The following is a 15,857-nucleotide window of genomic DNA, read 5'->3' as shown; positions in this document are numbered from 1 at the left end:
TGACTTTTTATCACTCTTCGTAAGAATGCCACAATTTTTCGAAATGTTAGCCGCCAGACTTAACCGTCTTCGACAAAACATCGATCAGCTCTATTTATACATCCATTATCGTTCTAATTTTTTCAATTGTAGTATATGATACAAGTACATGCATCAATTAGCCTCGACTAATTAAAACCTTACGTCATAAATGAAACTAACAGATTGTGAAATATCGCAGTCTAAAACAGCGTGGGCTGCTTTGAATTTTTTAAAACGCCCTCACGCACACTAATAACCCTTCTTCAAAAGTTTGACAACGTAGAGGAAATAACTAATAAATAATCTTTATGGGGTCATTGTCAGTCAACGCTTCGTTTCATATTCAGTGCGTAACTTCGTTTTTATCTAACTTTCTCCCAAAATTTGTGGCATTCTCACTTTGCTGTATTCAACATTAAAAAACACTTACCCGTGATGACCAATCTACCCTTCGTGGCGCTAAGTCGTGTTTCTCCGGTAAGTCTATGTTTGGTGCGGCATTGGTAGGATTTGTATCCGTCTTCCGGTCCGACGTCGCGAATGTGTAATTCTCCAGATGGCAAAACGAGGTATTTGCTATCTGAACACACGAAGAAAACACATTAGGGTTTGTAATGAGATCATTCAACGATCTTAATTTTCAACAAGTAGAAAATTATGGGTTTAGACTTGATGAAAATTAAGACGGTTGAAATATTTAGAAGAGTATATTTGCGGGTTGAAATACGTACTTCAAGTGTCATTGATGTGAAGAGAAACAGAAAGTGAAAGAAAGGAAAATGAGTCTCACCATAATCATTTGTATTAATATACCGTGCAATTAAGTTCAGTTTACACTGACGGGGCTAAAGCACCATGTGAGCTCAGATACTAAACAGAATTAGCTTCATGAAAATAACGTACAAATTATATCTTTATCAGCCCACGTACGTTTAGCACAACACGGTGAACAATGTTTGAGAGATCGTATCGCAAACAGAGGTAGTCTGAACTCACTAGGAATACCTAAAATAATTTATGAGTGATTCGGCTATCCATACTCGTGTTAATACATTCTGGCTTGCCATTTTAATTAGTCTTTTTGATAATTAAAGTCCATTAGAAAATTAACAAATTATTTTACCACTTGTTTTTCCAGGGGGAATTTATCAATTATTTTTTCTTTAAAAACGGAAGTCGAAGCAATAAATTTTTGTTCAGTTCACAAACACACCAACAGTGAATTTAAAGCAAATATTTACAGTAAACTTTTGTGCATCTTTTTACCACGACTTATTTCCAAACATCCTATATTGAATTTAGCCGTAAGACATGTCCTTCAAATGTGTTTTTTTTTTAAACAAATTTTATATTTAGTTCAATATCCAGCAATAACTTTAGAGATACTAATTATAGCCGTAAGTAAACCATCTGTACTTGGGTCAGATTAATAGCAATCCCAGTTACGGCTAAGACAGTCGACGTCTAACATGTACTGTAGACTCGGGTTTGTTTAGTCAATTTAAACTAATTTCAAGCTCAGGTTTATAGAAGAACGTCTTGGTTGATTTCAAGAGTATCAGCTAACATGGTATTTCAGTTTTTTCAAATAGAACACCTTATATTCTATTTTAATTTATTACAGCCCCTTACGCTATTTTTTGTTCTTTCCCTCTTTGTGTCAGCGTATCCGTTAAAAAAGTAAAAAAAATCAATAACTATCAACTTGAAAAACAGAAAATATTTCATAAAAAAAAAAGAGAACAAAAAGTAGAATAAGCAGTAATAAAATACAGGACAGTTGTATATTGAAACCCCATTTTATTTAAGTCTACCACAATAAAACGCATATCTTTATTTATTTCTGCACAAAATACACACTTTGATCCACATTTTAAAAATAACCCTATACAATTTTTTTGTGAATCCGTTTTTGTTAAAAAAAAAAAAATAAAAAAAATTGGAACGACTTGGCAACTCGCATCGAAATTTTGAAGGTTTATGGTTATACAAACCAAGGAGGGTTTAATCATAATAAAAATATATAGGGCATTCTATCTGAAAAAACGAAGTTGCATGTTACGCCTTAAAAACAGGACACTCTGTATAGTTGAAAAAATTTTAATACATGGGTCCCCAAAAAACATTGACACAAAAGTTAGTTTCGGCCTCATTTTTTCGAAAACTCCTACCATTCTTCTAGAATCGCCCATTGAAATATGTATTGAAATTTTTGGATTAAAAAAAAAAGATTTCCAAACCAAACTTTTCTAAAATCTCTGGGACCATAAACACGTTATATTTTTGGAACATCATGTTAAAATCTATATCCCAAAATTTTTTGGCCAGTTTTTCAAAAACAAAATCTTTTGACACCCATTCCCCCATGAAAATTTTCGACAAATTTTCGACCATTTTCGAAATTTAACTAAAGTTATTTTCCTATAGATTTCGATCTCTAGAAGTTAATTCGGCCTCATTTCTTCGATAAGTCCTACTATTTTTCCAGAATTGCCAATTAAATAAAATCTTGCAATTTTTGGATTACCACCTTGAAATCTATATCCCGGAATTTTTTGGAAACTTCTCAAAAGCAAAATTTTTCAATAACCTTTCCCCCTCCCCTATAAAAATTTAAGCCAATTTTCGTCCATTTTTGAAACGTAACTGAAAGCATTAAAATTGAAATTAACGTACAATTATATATTTTCAACTATAGTGAGTGTTCTATCTTTTAAATGCAACATAAAATGTATTTTTGATGGACTGCAAAAATAATCGAGGAAACTAAAATAGCTTGAGAATATCTTATAAGTATTTCAAACGTAAAATACGTTTGTAAATCCTAAGAGGCGGCAAGTTAAGATATGTAAAATGATTAGGACGTCCCAGTACCTAAAAAAAGAGACTGCGTCGTATGTTAGTCAAAAGCAGAACACTCCGTATAATTGAAAACAAAAATTAAGATATGCTGTTTAGAGCCGTAAACCTCTTGGTCTTGACTACTGTTTCAATTCCAATAACTTTCAATCTATTTACGTACATTTTTTAATACACAGTAATGTTCAAGTAAATGTATTTTTTCACTGAACAAAGCTTGATTTTCCACTTTAATGAAAAAATATCTGACAAATTGTTTGGTGACGTCTTGCTTATTTAGTTGCTTTAAAACAGTTGTAAACTTTGTCCAGAATTATAAGAATTTTATGGACTCCCAACGTTAATTCGTTTTACAACCCTGTCGTCAATTCTATTGTACAGGTAAAGAGCCTGTCAGGAGTAAGCCGATGTTTTCTGTACCTGAGTTCGCCACGCTCTTCAGCTGTACAATAAAATTGACAACAGGGCTGTAAAACGAATTAAATTTGGGAGTCCATAAAATTCTTATAATTGTAGACAAACTTTACTTGCATTGTTGATCTCGTCAAACTCTAAGATGCCGAACCGCCACTGGAGCAGAGAAATGCAATTTCTTCTGTATTAAAGCTTTGAAAAGGACTATTCGGAATTCTTTAACTTTTTAATTTCCAAACTTTTAAATAAAAAAATATTTCTATTCAACAACAACTCTGACGTGTGTGTGGCCAACAAGTCGGACTTTTAATTGCTTAGTTGGCACAATGAATGCAGCCACATGTGCGTAAACTGAAATTAATCTTACTGTATTTCATGATCCAGCGCTTTGACTTCAGCCCATATTGACACACTTCATCATTATTGGCTGCTGCCATTCGCTCACTTGAATTACGTATTTGAAGAGGCCAGCTTTTAATTATCCCTACAATCCACTATTAATTCAATATATTTTGCTCCATTTCGCCGAGTTCATTAGAAGTCGGCCTCTGCTCATTAAATCTATCGGGAAAAGCAGGTTAAGTGGAGGGGTTAAGAAGGAGAGGGTGAGGAAGCGACGGGAATTCCAGTAGCCCAAGTAACGTCTTCCATCATCAAAAAATGCCAAACCGACAAAAAAAATCCAGTCTCCGAGAAACCACGTTCGATCAAACCCCTCAAAAACGAAACTTTGCGTCGATGCCTTCGCGAATCTTGTCGATAAAGGTTAGATTGACAAAACACACAAAAGAATTTAATTTAAAGACTCGTTCAACGCACCGTACTGATCGTCCTTGGTGACAATTTCGTGCTTGTCGTCGTCCTCCAGCCAGGAGACGACATACACGTAGTCGCTGACAAAACTGGGAATGTGACACTTGAAGATGGCAGTGTTCCCTTTTAGGACGCTCTCGTCCATCACATTAGCGTTGTAAGTTTGTGAAACAACTGGAAAAAATTAGTCGCTGTCAGTTTCTTAATGACCGACAATTGGGAAAGCAAACAAGATAACAAGAAACAATGCTTAAACATTCAAGTAATGAAAGAGGGTGTAATTATTATTAAATGAGACACGCAAATGCTGGAGAAAATCGACTGCGATTAAATATTCATTGTGGGAGCCTTGTAGAGCTGCCTGTAGACGCCAATCGAAGGGTCTGTTGGTTGGAAAACTTGAAGGTGGATCTCCTGCGTGGGCGGCGTCGATAGAAATCCGCGTTATCAAAATACGGTGGTTGCGAGGCTGTGTCACTCGGGAGAACGATGGCAATCATAATCACATTAATCATTAATCTTCTAGGGTAATAGATTTTAGCGAAATTAAAAAAAAAATCAATATGTCATTTTCGTGAGTGAGCAATTTCATTAATCGTTATTGAAACATTAAGTTTTCATTAGCGTCTCAAATGAGTAATATAGATCAACTGAATAAATTGATAAACCGTATTCAGAAAAACAGCATGCTTCATTTACTGCTTTATTAATAGAATGTAGAACAATAGTGCTTGTTGATTGTGCTAACTTTATTGTGAATTATTCATCTTTGATGTTCGTTAAAAATAAAAATACGACCAGCAATTTTTTCCAGAGTTTTTTAGAAATATGTATGGTATCCTTCAACTTCTCACAACTCTTTAACTGCTAAAATATTAATTAGTTAGTTTTATTTTTCGTATTATTTTAATACAGTGCTGTTGTTGTGTAATTTCACTCAGATTTTTGTTAAAGTGATTAAAAAGATTATCTTCATATCCTTCTGTTCATTAGGAATCTTCAATTTTCAGTGTTTTGGCTACCTCAAATTTATTTCACTTTCAGTTTTTTCGGTTTATGTAGATGTTTTTAAATTTACAAGCTTTCGACAACATTTGACTGCAGTTGGTTAGAATTTCTTTGATTTGAAGTAACGCGAATTTCAGTTCTCCAAGTTTTGCGAAATTCGCAGAAAATAGAAATGTGGAATCCGATTCGTAAGTGTCTTCCAAGTTTACAGGATTATAAAATATTTCAAAATATTTAGATAATCTGTTCAATTTCATTTAAACGTAATTTTTTAGTCTTGAAGATGTGCCTGATGATCCAAATTATTCACTTTGTTAAAAAACGGGCTGAAGATCGAATAAAACTTAACAGAAATGTTTATATTTTTTTACCGAAAAAAAAAATAATCTGATTGATTACTCCAAATATAGTGTGGTTATGGCTTAATTGTTACTTAACTTGCGGTAATTTTTACAAGGTCGTCACACCGGAGGCAGTAAATCCCTGGGAAGACCTTCTATTGTAAGATTGACAAATCAAAATTATTTCAATACCTAACTAGCTGTCTGTGTTGCTTGTATTTTTTTAATTTTATGTGTGATCCGCTGTAAAATACCTACGAACTTATCTTTCAATTTTACTTTGGGCCTGTTTTTCTGTTTTTTTTTTGACGTGATAACGTCTTATAAATCGATGGAGCCGGCTGCACGCTCGAAAAAGCATGACTCATACCGTTACTGTCACGTTCCATGTAAGGCTTGAAGTGCAAGCGAGAACGCGGAACGAGCGACAAAGAGGCACAATCGGCCTTCGCGTTCGGCAGCGTTCGCCATCCGTCTCTCTCCTACTTGAGTGAGCGATGCGTCTGCGTGGACAGCTGCTATATTATAGTACATTTACATGTTTTGGTCGAGTATCAAGTGCAGTGAAAAGTGAATGTAGTGTCAATTTTGACGTGACAACGATAATATTTTAAGAATTTTATTTAAATTCTTTCGAACGACGATTTATTTTGCAGAACTGCTTACAAACGCACCATGGAAAAAAAGCCTGACAAACCAGAGGATGTTACGAATAAGCCTTTACCTTCAATGAGTGAACCCATGGATGTTCAAGATGCTGTAGCATTTACTTTAGCAACGCCATTCGCGCAGCCAATAATCGCTGCTTCAAAATCAAAAGCCCAAAACCATTCCATCAGTATTTTCTTAAGACGTTGTCACGTTCAACTATCGTCAGTAAACCGACTTTACAGACAACCGAGTTTTTTTTTATATATTTTTTTTTATTTCCATCGATTCACTTCCTTTCCAAATTTTTCTTGACTTGAATTAAACTCGCTTTTTTGAATCTTCTTTTTTTTAAGTTTACTTTTAGTGTTGAATTGCTTTCTTGAACAACACAATCTGGATTATATATATGTTTCATATAATATTGACTATGTATAAGTTATGGAATTTATTGAGTGTTCAAATACTACGTTTCTCTTTCGTAGACTCTATAATTTTTCCAATTTTCTGTTAAATCTATTCAAATGTTTTTCTTTCACAACTGCGGTATTACTTAACTCATCATACTTATCACATTATAATTTGGTGATTCTTTCGAGATACTTCTGTTTGTATTGTATTTTCTTCCAAATCCTTTGTTCACCTTTTCAATTTCATTTTAATATAAAACACTAAGCACGCGGTCTCCAAAGACCCAAGTTGTACCGTTGTAAAGTCCTTTGAGGACCATACTCTAAAATTATTTTTAATTATAAAGAGCGTTCTATTTTTAAGACGTAACACGCAACTTAGTTTCTTTAAATGAAACCCGCTGTATGTTATTACATAATTATTCTCATTAGCCTATTCCTAGGCTTTATAATTATACTTTACTTTTGAAATACCGATGCGACGTTGCCAGGTTATTCCAATTTTCTTGAAATTTTTTGGGAAAGTTCATAAAAAATCCCAATAGCGTTATTTTTAAAATCTGTGTTACAATATTTTGTGGAGGGATAAATAAAGGTATGCGCTTTGTTGTGGTACCAATTAAATACAATTTTAATATACAGAGTGTTTATAAAAAATTCTAAAACTACAATTTTCAAATATCGATATTTCAGTTTTCTCGCATAGAACACCCTGTATTTTATTACTGTATCTCATTCTTCCAATATGACGATGCGTTTCTTAAACAAGTAAAAAATTGCAGTAACTATCAATTTTAAACATAGAGAAAGGACAAACATTGAATAAGATACAGAATAAAATAGACAGAAATAGATTCGATATTTGAAAATTGTAGTCATTAAAAAAAAAAATATACCCTCTATAAGCATATTTAATTCTATTTGTACCACAACAAAACGCAAACCATTAATTCTGGTACAAAATATTGTAACACAAATTTAAAAAAAAACCCTACTGAGATTTTTTTGTGAACCCTCCATTGCTAAAACAATTCAAGAAAATTTAAATAACGTGGCAGAGTCGCATCGGAATTTCAAAAATAATCTGGTTATAAAGCCTAGAATATTTGATTTAAAAAAACTAAGTTGTCTGTAACGCCTTAAAAATGGAACACTCTGTACAGTTAAAAATAATTTTAGAGTATATCAGTGATTCACTTTTAGCTTTTTCGGAACTTCTTACAGTGTGAATTAACGCAGATTGATTTTTTGTTTTAATTAATTTGGATTGAACTCATTACGGACAACTTGACCCAGCACAATCATGTCTATTTCATTTATTTATTTATTTTAATTCACAAACAGTTCAAATTTCTAAAATTTTCTAAATTGGTTTTTGTGGACAAATTTTAGACGTCGAACATTTTTGTATTTCATCTCATTTTTTCATTTCTAATTTTCTGTCGTTTTAAACAGTCTATGGAATTTTGTTTTGCCAAAAATTTTTAAATTTGAGAAGAAACATTGCCACCTTGACGAAAGATGTTTTTTTTTTGAAGACTGAGAGCACAAAAAGAATAACACTAAACAATATTTTCACGCACCAATTTCTAAAAATACAGTCCAACTTCTATATGTCGAACCTCTATTAGTCGAATAAAAGTGGTCTTTCTCCTACCCACGACATTAGAATTAAAAGCTTTAGATCAAAGCTTTATAAGTCAGTATAAATTATAGATCTAGAATTAAAAAAGATGTGTTACGTAGCTGTGAAACTTGCAATGAGAAACCCAAAATTGATCGTTTGGAATGCGTAAAAACTGTATCGTCAGTATGGAATGCTGACATTAGTGGAAAAATTGCTGCCTTAAGGGTGGCGTCTGGTTCGGTTTCGCCCAATACTAAATACATTGAAAACATCGTCGTAGTTTCCGGAATTGCATTTTTAAAATACTGAAATCTCCAACCAAGTCAGAATCTAAGTAAACCTGTATTCTGCTACCGCATCATAGCTCGTTTAATGCCGATTTCTCGTTTCAATAGATTTTGACTTTTCGCGAGTTATTTACCTTAGTCGTGGATTTTTTAATATTATAAATGGTATCAAAAGAAAGCTGACACTTTTCCCCAGGGGACCTCCTATCTCAGAATGCAAAAAACTTCAGCACTTCGTAAAAAAATGCATTAATGTGCCGGTTAAAATGTGATGTAAAAGTTGTTCAACTTTATAATTTTTTTTTGTAAAAACTGCATACTAGATATGAATATTAATATGGAGGTCCCCTGGACTGAAGTTTGTTAATTCGAAATATAATTTTTTTAAAGCGATATATCTCATATTTTTAAAATGCAACTCCGGAAACCGCGACGATGTTTTCAATGTATTTAGTATAGGGCTAAACCGAACCAGACGCCAGCCTTAAAAAGACTGCTTTTCGAAAGCACAACTTTTATGATTCTGACGATAATATTCTATCAGTAGAACTGAAATAAAAAATTAATACCATAGAGGAAGATTGTCTTGACAAATTTTATCTTGAAGTAAAATTAAACATTTTTTTGGATATTTATAATGTAAGAGATATGTATTTTATTGACTTTTTGGTAATCGACAATTCATAGTGTGAAATTAGCTGCAACACAGGCAGAAATGTCCAAAAAGCCCATGCGTCAAAATTTAGAAACTAATTATACAGGCTGTCCCAAAAATGACGCAAGAGCTCGATGGTACGTTGTTAAGAAGGATTTGAAGAAGTCGAAAAATAAAATTGTTACAAAATCCCTGAACCAAATATTTGAAAATATTGAACTTGACAGTTGAAGAATTAACTTCGTAATTCTGATTTCTTTTAATGAACTGTATGTCTAATAGACTAAGTTAAATAATTAATTAATTTACTAATAATTTGCTAGACTACGATCATTTTTTACTGTTTTGATCGGAATTTTAGATTGTCAATTAAATTCACAATAAAACGTACATTGGTTTCACCACTTTTTGAAGTACTTTAGAGCCTTACGTACGCGTCATTTTTAGAACAGCTTGTATATAATTCATACAAAGAAAATTAAATTAACATAAAAATTGTAAGGATAAATAATAATAAAACTCAGTTTCTAATAGTTTGTTTTAATTTTTTTTAATTCTAAATTTCTGTAACTCGAAGATTCGATTTATGGAAGTTCGACTATACCATAAAAAATAGATATTACGCTAATCAACTGATAACTAATAATTGTGAACTAATAAATAATAATAGGAGTAGAGTCCATGGTGGTGTGTGATGTTCAGAGTTTTGTGGGCAGTATTAAGCCAAAAAGCCACGAATTAAAATTTAGGCAATTTGAAATTTTCCGTCACTTTTGACATTTTCTTTATCGCAAATAACGACCGCATACAGCCCACTGGAACTTTCCCGGATGCTCATTACCGCTATATTTATAACATGTTACAATGACTTCAACGGAACAGCCTCGCGGAAAACTTTTGATCGTCCGTTCAGAATAAATTCGCACCGACCCCTCCAGATTCGATCGGTGAATCGAATCGGTGTTTTGCCACGTACGTCAATCGCCAGGAGCTGGATGGAGAGTGCATTGGACTGAAGGATCAACAGGTGGAGTTTCGCGTAAAAAGTACGCAGTGAATGCAAGCTAGATACCGTAATCGTCAACGGGAGGCAGAAATTTGTTGTTAGCCGTGTCCTGCCAGGAAATAATGTCCACATGATCGGAGACGAAAGACGGTATCTGACACTTGAACACAGCCGTGTTCCCCTTGATAACGAACACGTCGTAAACTTGAGCTTCGTAATATTGATTAACCACTGGAACAATCGAAAGGAAACTTAATAGCGAGCGATATTCGGGGCTGAATTGGGAGGAGGGTGCTGCTTTTCACGTTCCGATTGGCAATTACCCTGCACTTGGGGTAAATTCGGGTCGTATTCGTAGACGATGCCGTCGTCGGCCACCCAGGCATCGACCTGGACGAAGTCTGTGACGAAGCTGGGGACGAGGCATTTCAGGATGCCTGTGTTTCCTTTGAGAACGAACTCGTCGATCACGCGACTTTGGTAGAACTGCTTCACGACTGCAAACAGAGACTTGTTCTAGCTTGGAGATAAGTAATTGAGTTAACGTGTTCCCTGTATCGACCTTATCGATCAGTCTGTGGGTCTTTGTGGCCAAAATGTTTGATTTAACTAAATTAATTTGCCATCAACTATTAAATGTACTCCTTGTAAACAGGATAATCGCTTCAGTCTCCAATATTTAACGTATTTACGGTTGTGATTTATTTTTAGCATTCTTGTTTTTGATGCTGGCATGGGAAGTTAATTATTTGTACGTTTACAGCACAGAAATAAATAAACCACACAGGAAAAAAAAACGAAAAAATTAAAAATTAAAATGGTCTCACCGCTGTCTGATCAAAAGCAATCCCCAACGAAGAAACATTCAGCACCTCTCAGAAATTTTTTAGAGATACCTAAGTTTATACTTTCCTTAAAATACGACCTATACCGCGTACAAAATGAATATAAACTAACGTGCCAAATGATACAATATGTTTATTATTAGTTAAAAAAATTTGAAAGCCAAAATATCTCTATAGGACACCTTAAAAGCTTTATTTTACATATTAAACTGATGTTATCCGTTGGGGTGACAATAATATAAAGTTACAAAAATTTAATGGAACAACAATATGTTTCTTTATTATAACAAAATAAAATTTCAATTTTTACTTCTTGAGCGTAAACTAGGGGAGTACATATTGTAATTCATGTTTTCTTGACGTTTCATGGTTCTTGCAACATATGAAAGTAGGTCTTTCCGCCTTCGTCTGTTGATCTGTTGTCTATTGGCCATTTTATTAGATAGATGATGTCCGAAACTACGGTTCTTGTGATTCTTGTGGAATTATAGATGTTTTTAAAAATTTACGTTAACATAATTGAGAACATAAGAGATATACAAAAGAGGTTTGTTAATTTTTCTTATTTTAAAATTAATATTTTACTTCCTGAGCGTAAGCTAAGCAAGTATTCTAATAGGACCCACCCGACGAATCGCTGCTTTCTGGTTTTCTCGACGTTTTATGACCCCTAGAGTAAGAAAAAGTATATCTCCCGTTTCCGTTCGTCTGTCTGTATATCGTCTGTGTCAATTTTTATTAGACAGATAATCTCCAAAGCTACTGGATCGACTGTTGTGAAATTCTATATATAATCTCTAATCATCCCCACCAACAATGGGATGACGTCATCTCCAAAATTTACCATACTAAATTTATTATTTAAATTTTATAAAATAAGATACTCTTGCCTGTGTAATTTATGAATCCGTGTTGAAGAATTACCTTGGAAAAAAATCACATTTGTAGAACAACATTTTACAATTTAACTTTGAAATGGCAAAATTGAATGCTCTGAAATATTACGGTTACGGTTGTCGTAAGCATATTGAATACGTCCTTCCAAAAAAATTGATGACGTCATCTCAAAATTTTGCTGAATAAATCTTGTCTAAAATATGCAAAATATTATAACTCTTTACTTATGGTTTATCAATGAATTCATAGTTTTTAATACACTGTACCTATGCAAATGGATATATCTCTTCCATAAAATGTTGATGACGTCATCACAAAATTTTGTTACGAAAAAATTCACTTGAAACATACGCATACCTTTACTTAATTAGTCCACACGTATCTTTATTTTGATTTATGGGGTTTATCATTAAATATTTCAAAATTAAACTTTATAATTTTTTGAAGAAGCCCTATTTGTTCGACTGTTTTTAGATACGAGCGAAGTTCTGTCAAAATAACCTTCGACCAATTTTTTATTCTGGTGACGAAGTAATTTTAGCTTATTTTACCTATTTATTAAGTTATTGACAGTTCTCCAGTTGTTAAACTAGTTTAGTGACAGGTTTCAAATCATTGTAGTCGTTCCTACACCTTTTGAGTATTATATTTTATACGAAGTTGTATGGTTTAAATTCTACCATATTGTCGCTTAAGTAAATTAACTTTTTGCGGAAAGAATTTTAATTTGTAGGATTTTTTAAAATATCCTACTGCTTTGTAACTGATTGCCATGGACTGTCAATAAATATTATTACTACTATTATAAAAAATCAATGCTAGCATCTTTCTAAAATTTCAAAAAAGTTGGTTTTGTAGTTTTCAAAGAAATCTTATTTGCAGTTTCTGAAGCTAATGCAAATTTTCCTTGTATGCAATTTTCACTCTTTTTCTAAAAAGTTACACCCATAAAGTCACAACGACAGCTATAGGAACCCATTATACCGGATAATTTTTTTAATTTTTGCTCTAGTTACTCACGACGCTTACGTCAGTAATGAAACTTGCTGCGTAACTTGAAGGGTGTATGTTGGGTTGCAGGTAACAGCTAGCATCGTAGCCACAGCCAACATAAACGTAACTTCTATCTTGTTTTGGTTGTTTGCATATGTCGTTTTGTTAACCCTATAGTTTTCTCGGTTTTTAGCAAAAATCTGTAATTTGAGATTACATTTCGTTTGTAACTGAATCAAGGGTATTCGAGAACTTTTCAACTTCAATAAAGAATAATTTTAATCTAATTATTTTCAAGACACGCCTCTACATGCAGAAAAAAATGCTGTTTCTAGGAGACGTTCTATGGACCCATTTTCTTTGAAGAATCAATTACAGCTGCGCGATACCAGAATATGCTGCAGGAATTCATTACCAACTTGATTCTGAGGAAGTTCAAACTGGCTTTTTTCAACATGACAGCACAACAGCTCATACAGCAAAAACGACGTTACCATCTTTAAACAACCGATGCATATAATCGACGACTTAATAGCCCGAATTCGAAAAGAGTGTAAACGAATAACCCCAGATTCTTGTCTGAGTGTTCGAAAATATAAAACTAACAGTCAGTTTGTGTTTAAAAGCTGGGAATCAACATTTCGAGCAATTATTGTAAAAGATTTTGTATGGTTTTTTAGAACATTTGAAATCTTGATGACATCAACTTTGAATGCCCTAACTTTTTATAAATGACGCTAGATGTACAGGCAACCCAAAATTAGTCCAAGTTACGAAACACATTTCATTGTTGACATAAGTATCATGGGCTACTAGAATAGAAATTTAAAAAATCACCGAATACACATCTTAAATAGGGGACAAAATTTACTTAGCAGCACTTTAAAATGACGTTACCAAATGTTGGGTAGGGATGATCAAATAAATTTTGCTCAGCATTTTACCAACCGCACGATAATCATATTACACACCTAAAATTCCACAATTTTTAGTCTAGTAATTTCGGAGATTATCTGTTTAGTAAAACTGCCAGTAGTCAACATACAAACAAAAATGACGGGCCCATTTTTCTCATATTCTAGCGCCTAGAATGAAACATGACGAGAAAACATGAAATTAGCAGGATGCAAATAAAACATACAGAAACTACCTTATAAATTACCTACGTGTCTAAATAACTTTACACCAACTTTGTTTTTAGTTGTCTCAATTGTATGTGTATGTAGTTCCACATTGTTTAGTTGACACTATAATAAAGTTATTACCTTTAAACGAATTAATAATTCCTAAAATTTATGAAGCAGTTCAATTGTATATAGGTTTCTCGAACAGTCTGATCATGCTGATTACGGTAAGTCAGCAGCAAGTAGACTAGATCAGAGACTAAGATTATAAAATAACAGCGGACAATCAATATGTTGTAATTTTAGAATCTCGAACCTTGTTTCATTTCATCACTAATTTTTATTTAAACAAATTTAAGATGCTGTCTTAAAAACATCATGTATTTATTTTTCGAATAATTAACGAATTACAATAGGGAATTTTCAGAATTTCCGTCATATTTTTTTCCTGTGCCAAAAAACACGACTTTTGTAATAGATTTTTTTTCTTTTGTAGGTCAGGTCGGTCAATTTATTTATCCTAGAAGTGATTCACAGACGAATTAGCATGGTTATAATTTAAGCTAATCAAATACATTTTAGCCATGAAATACCCACAAATTCAACAAATAAGCGACTTATCACATCATAAGCAATACACTATAAGAAGAAACGCTGCTAGTCGTCGGCTTTGTTTACACACTCATAAATTCCAAAAACAATGCCATCAGAGATAACCCGATCATGAAGCTCTCCCTTCCTACGAGCTATCAAGATGTTGCTTTGTGTCGAAAAAGCACCAACTCATGCCGAAACCAACCACTTCATACCGTTCTATATCTATAGACTCTCCACCCTAAATCGTGAATTCGATGTTCTTTCACTCCATTTCGCGAAATCGCCGCTTTGCGGCATCGAACCTCATCGACTTTAAAAAAATCATTATGTACACGCAGCGGTATAATTTTGGATCATGGAATGTATACGTGTAGGGGATCGGAAGCAGGGTTTCCAGACGTTTCCTGACGTTTACCGTAGTCGTCTCCGGGCAAATAAGAGTCTCCATTGGAATCCTGCCAGTTTTCGACGACGACGAAATCCGAAACGAACGAGGGGACTTCACATTTCATCACCGCAGAGTTGCCGCGAATCACATACTCGTTGTCCGCCTCCACCTCGTACGACTGCGCTACAACTAAGACCAAACGGAAAAACGGTAACCAGCAGTTTAAATTAAGAAAAAAATCAAATCTTAATTGCCGCTGCAGATATTGTAAATGGAGCGCGGTTTTAGATTACGTCTCCCGGAGAGGAGATGAAAAAAGAACACATGGCACACATATTTAGCTGATGGGTTCAGGGTCTCTAAGATTGTTTTCATTAGCGATGAAGCCACGATATTGTGTTTCATGTCAGATTAGTGTCTTCTTTCGTTGAAAGAATTAGCGTCAAGAATTTTGTATGAAAGTGAAATTTTCCGTAATGTTGTTTACGAGAGAGAAAAGTGGGTGGTTGCGAAGGTGCGAAAAAACTTGAAGGAATGAAGAATAACCGACTTGGAGAATGCCTGAATTATTAATATTAATTATTTTTTCAATGGAAAATGTTTTCTCTCTAGAGTGAAGGGGGAGTACAAGAAATAATAAACTTCTTGATGGAAGTAATAAAAGCCTCGACCCCACAACAGCTGTATCCTGATGAGTGTAATTCTAGAAAAGGAAACGATTTACCAACAATGTTGATATAAGTGTTAACAGTTTTTACAAATAGGTACACCGTCAAGATAATAAAAGGGGTACAATATTCTGATGTTTCTTCACTTTACACCCATTCAAAAAATGTTCTGTTTTCTACTTAAACTAAAAAATTGCTGCCGCGGCTGCATTATTGTCTGTTTTATTTCAAAGCATTTCCGCGTTCCTTAGTTTCA

At 33.7% G+C, this 15,857-nt stretch overlaps 1 protein-coding gene across 18 annotated transcripts in view; it reads right to left on the bottom strand.

The window, feature by feature from the left end:
- Positions 1-15,857, bottom strand: part of LOC135144269 (cell adhesion molecule Dscam1) — a 79,411-nt gene that overhangs the window by 38,970 nt on the left and 24,584 nt on the right. For 9 of the 18 annotated variants that reach the window (XM_064076251.1, XM_064076280.1, XM_064076273.1 and 6 more), the window contains exons 3-4: positions 10,413-10,586; positions 452-601 (exon numbers count right to left, since the gene is read on the bottom strand). In XM_064076251.1, the coding sequence (XP_063932321.1) occupies positions 452-601; positions 10,413-10,586 (324 nt within the window). The remainder of the gene's footprint in view (positions 1-451; positions 602-10,412; positions 10,587-15,857) is intronic. The other 9 variants (XM_064076298.1, XM_064076289.1, XM_064076384.1 and 6 more) reach the window with 1 other exon arrangement.

The sequence above is a fragment of the Zophobas morio genome, unplaced genomic scaffold, assembly GCF_036711695.1.
Source record: "Zophobas morio isolate AGI-343-1 ecotype UQ-CSIRO unplaced genomic scaffold, CSIRO_AGI_Zmor_V1 ptg000004l, whole genome shotgun sequence".
In the NCBI taxonomy this organism is placed as follows: Eukaryota; Metazoa; Arthropoda; class Insecta; order Coleoptera; family Tenebrionidae; genus Zophobas; species Zophobas morio.
This window is presented reverse-complemented; position numbering and strand designations above follow the sequence as displayed.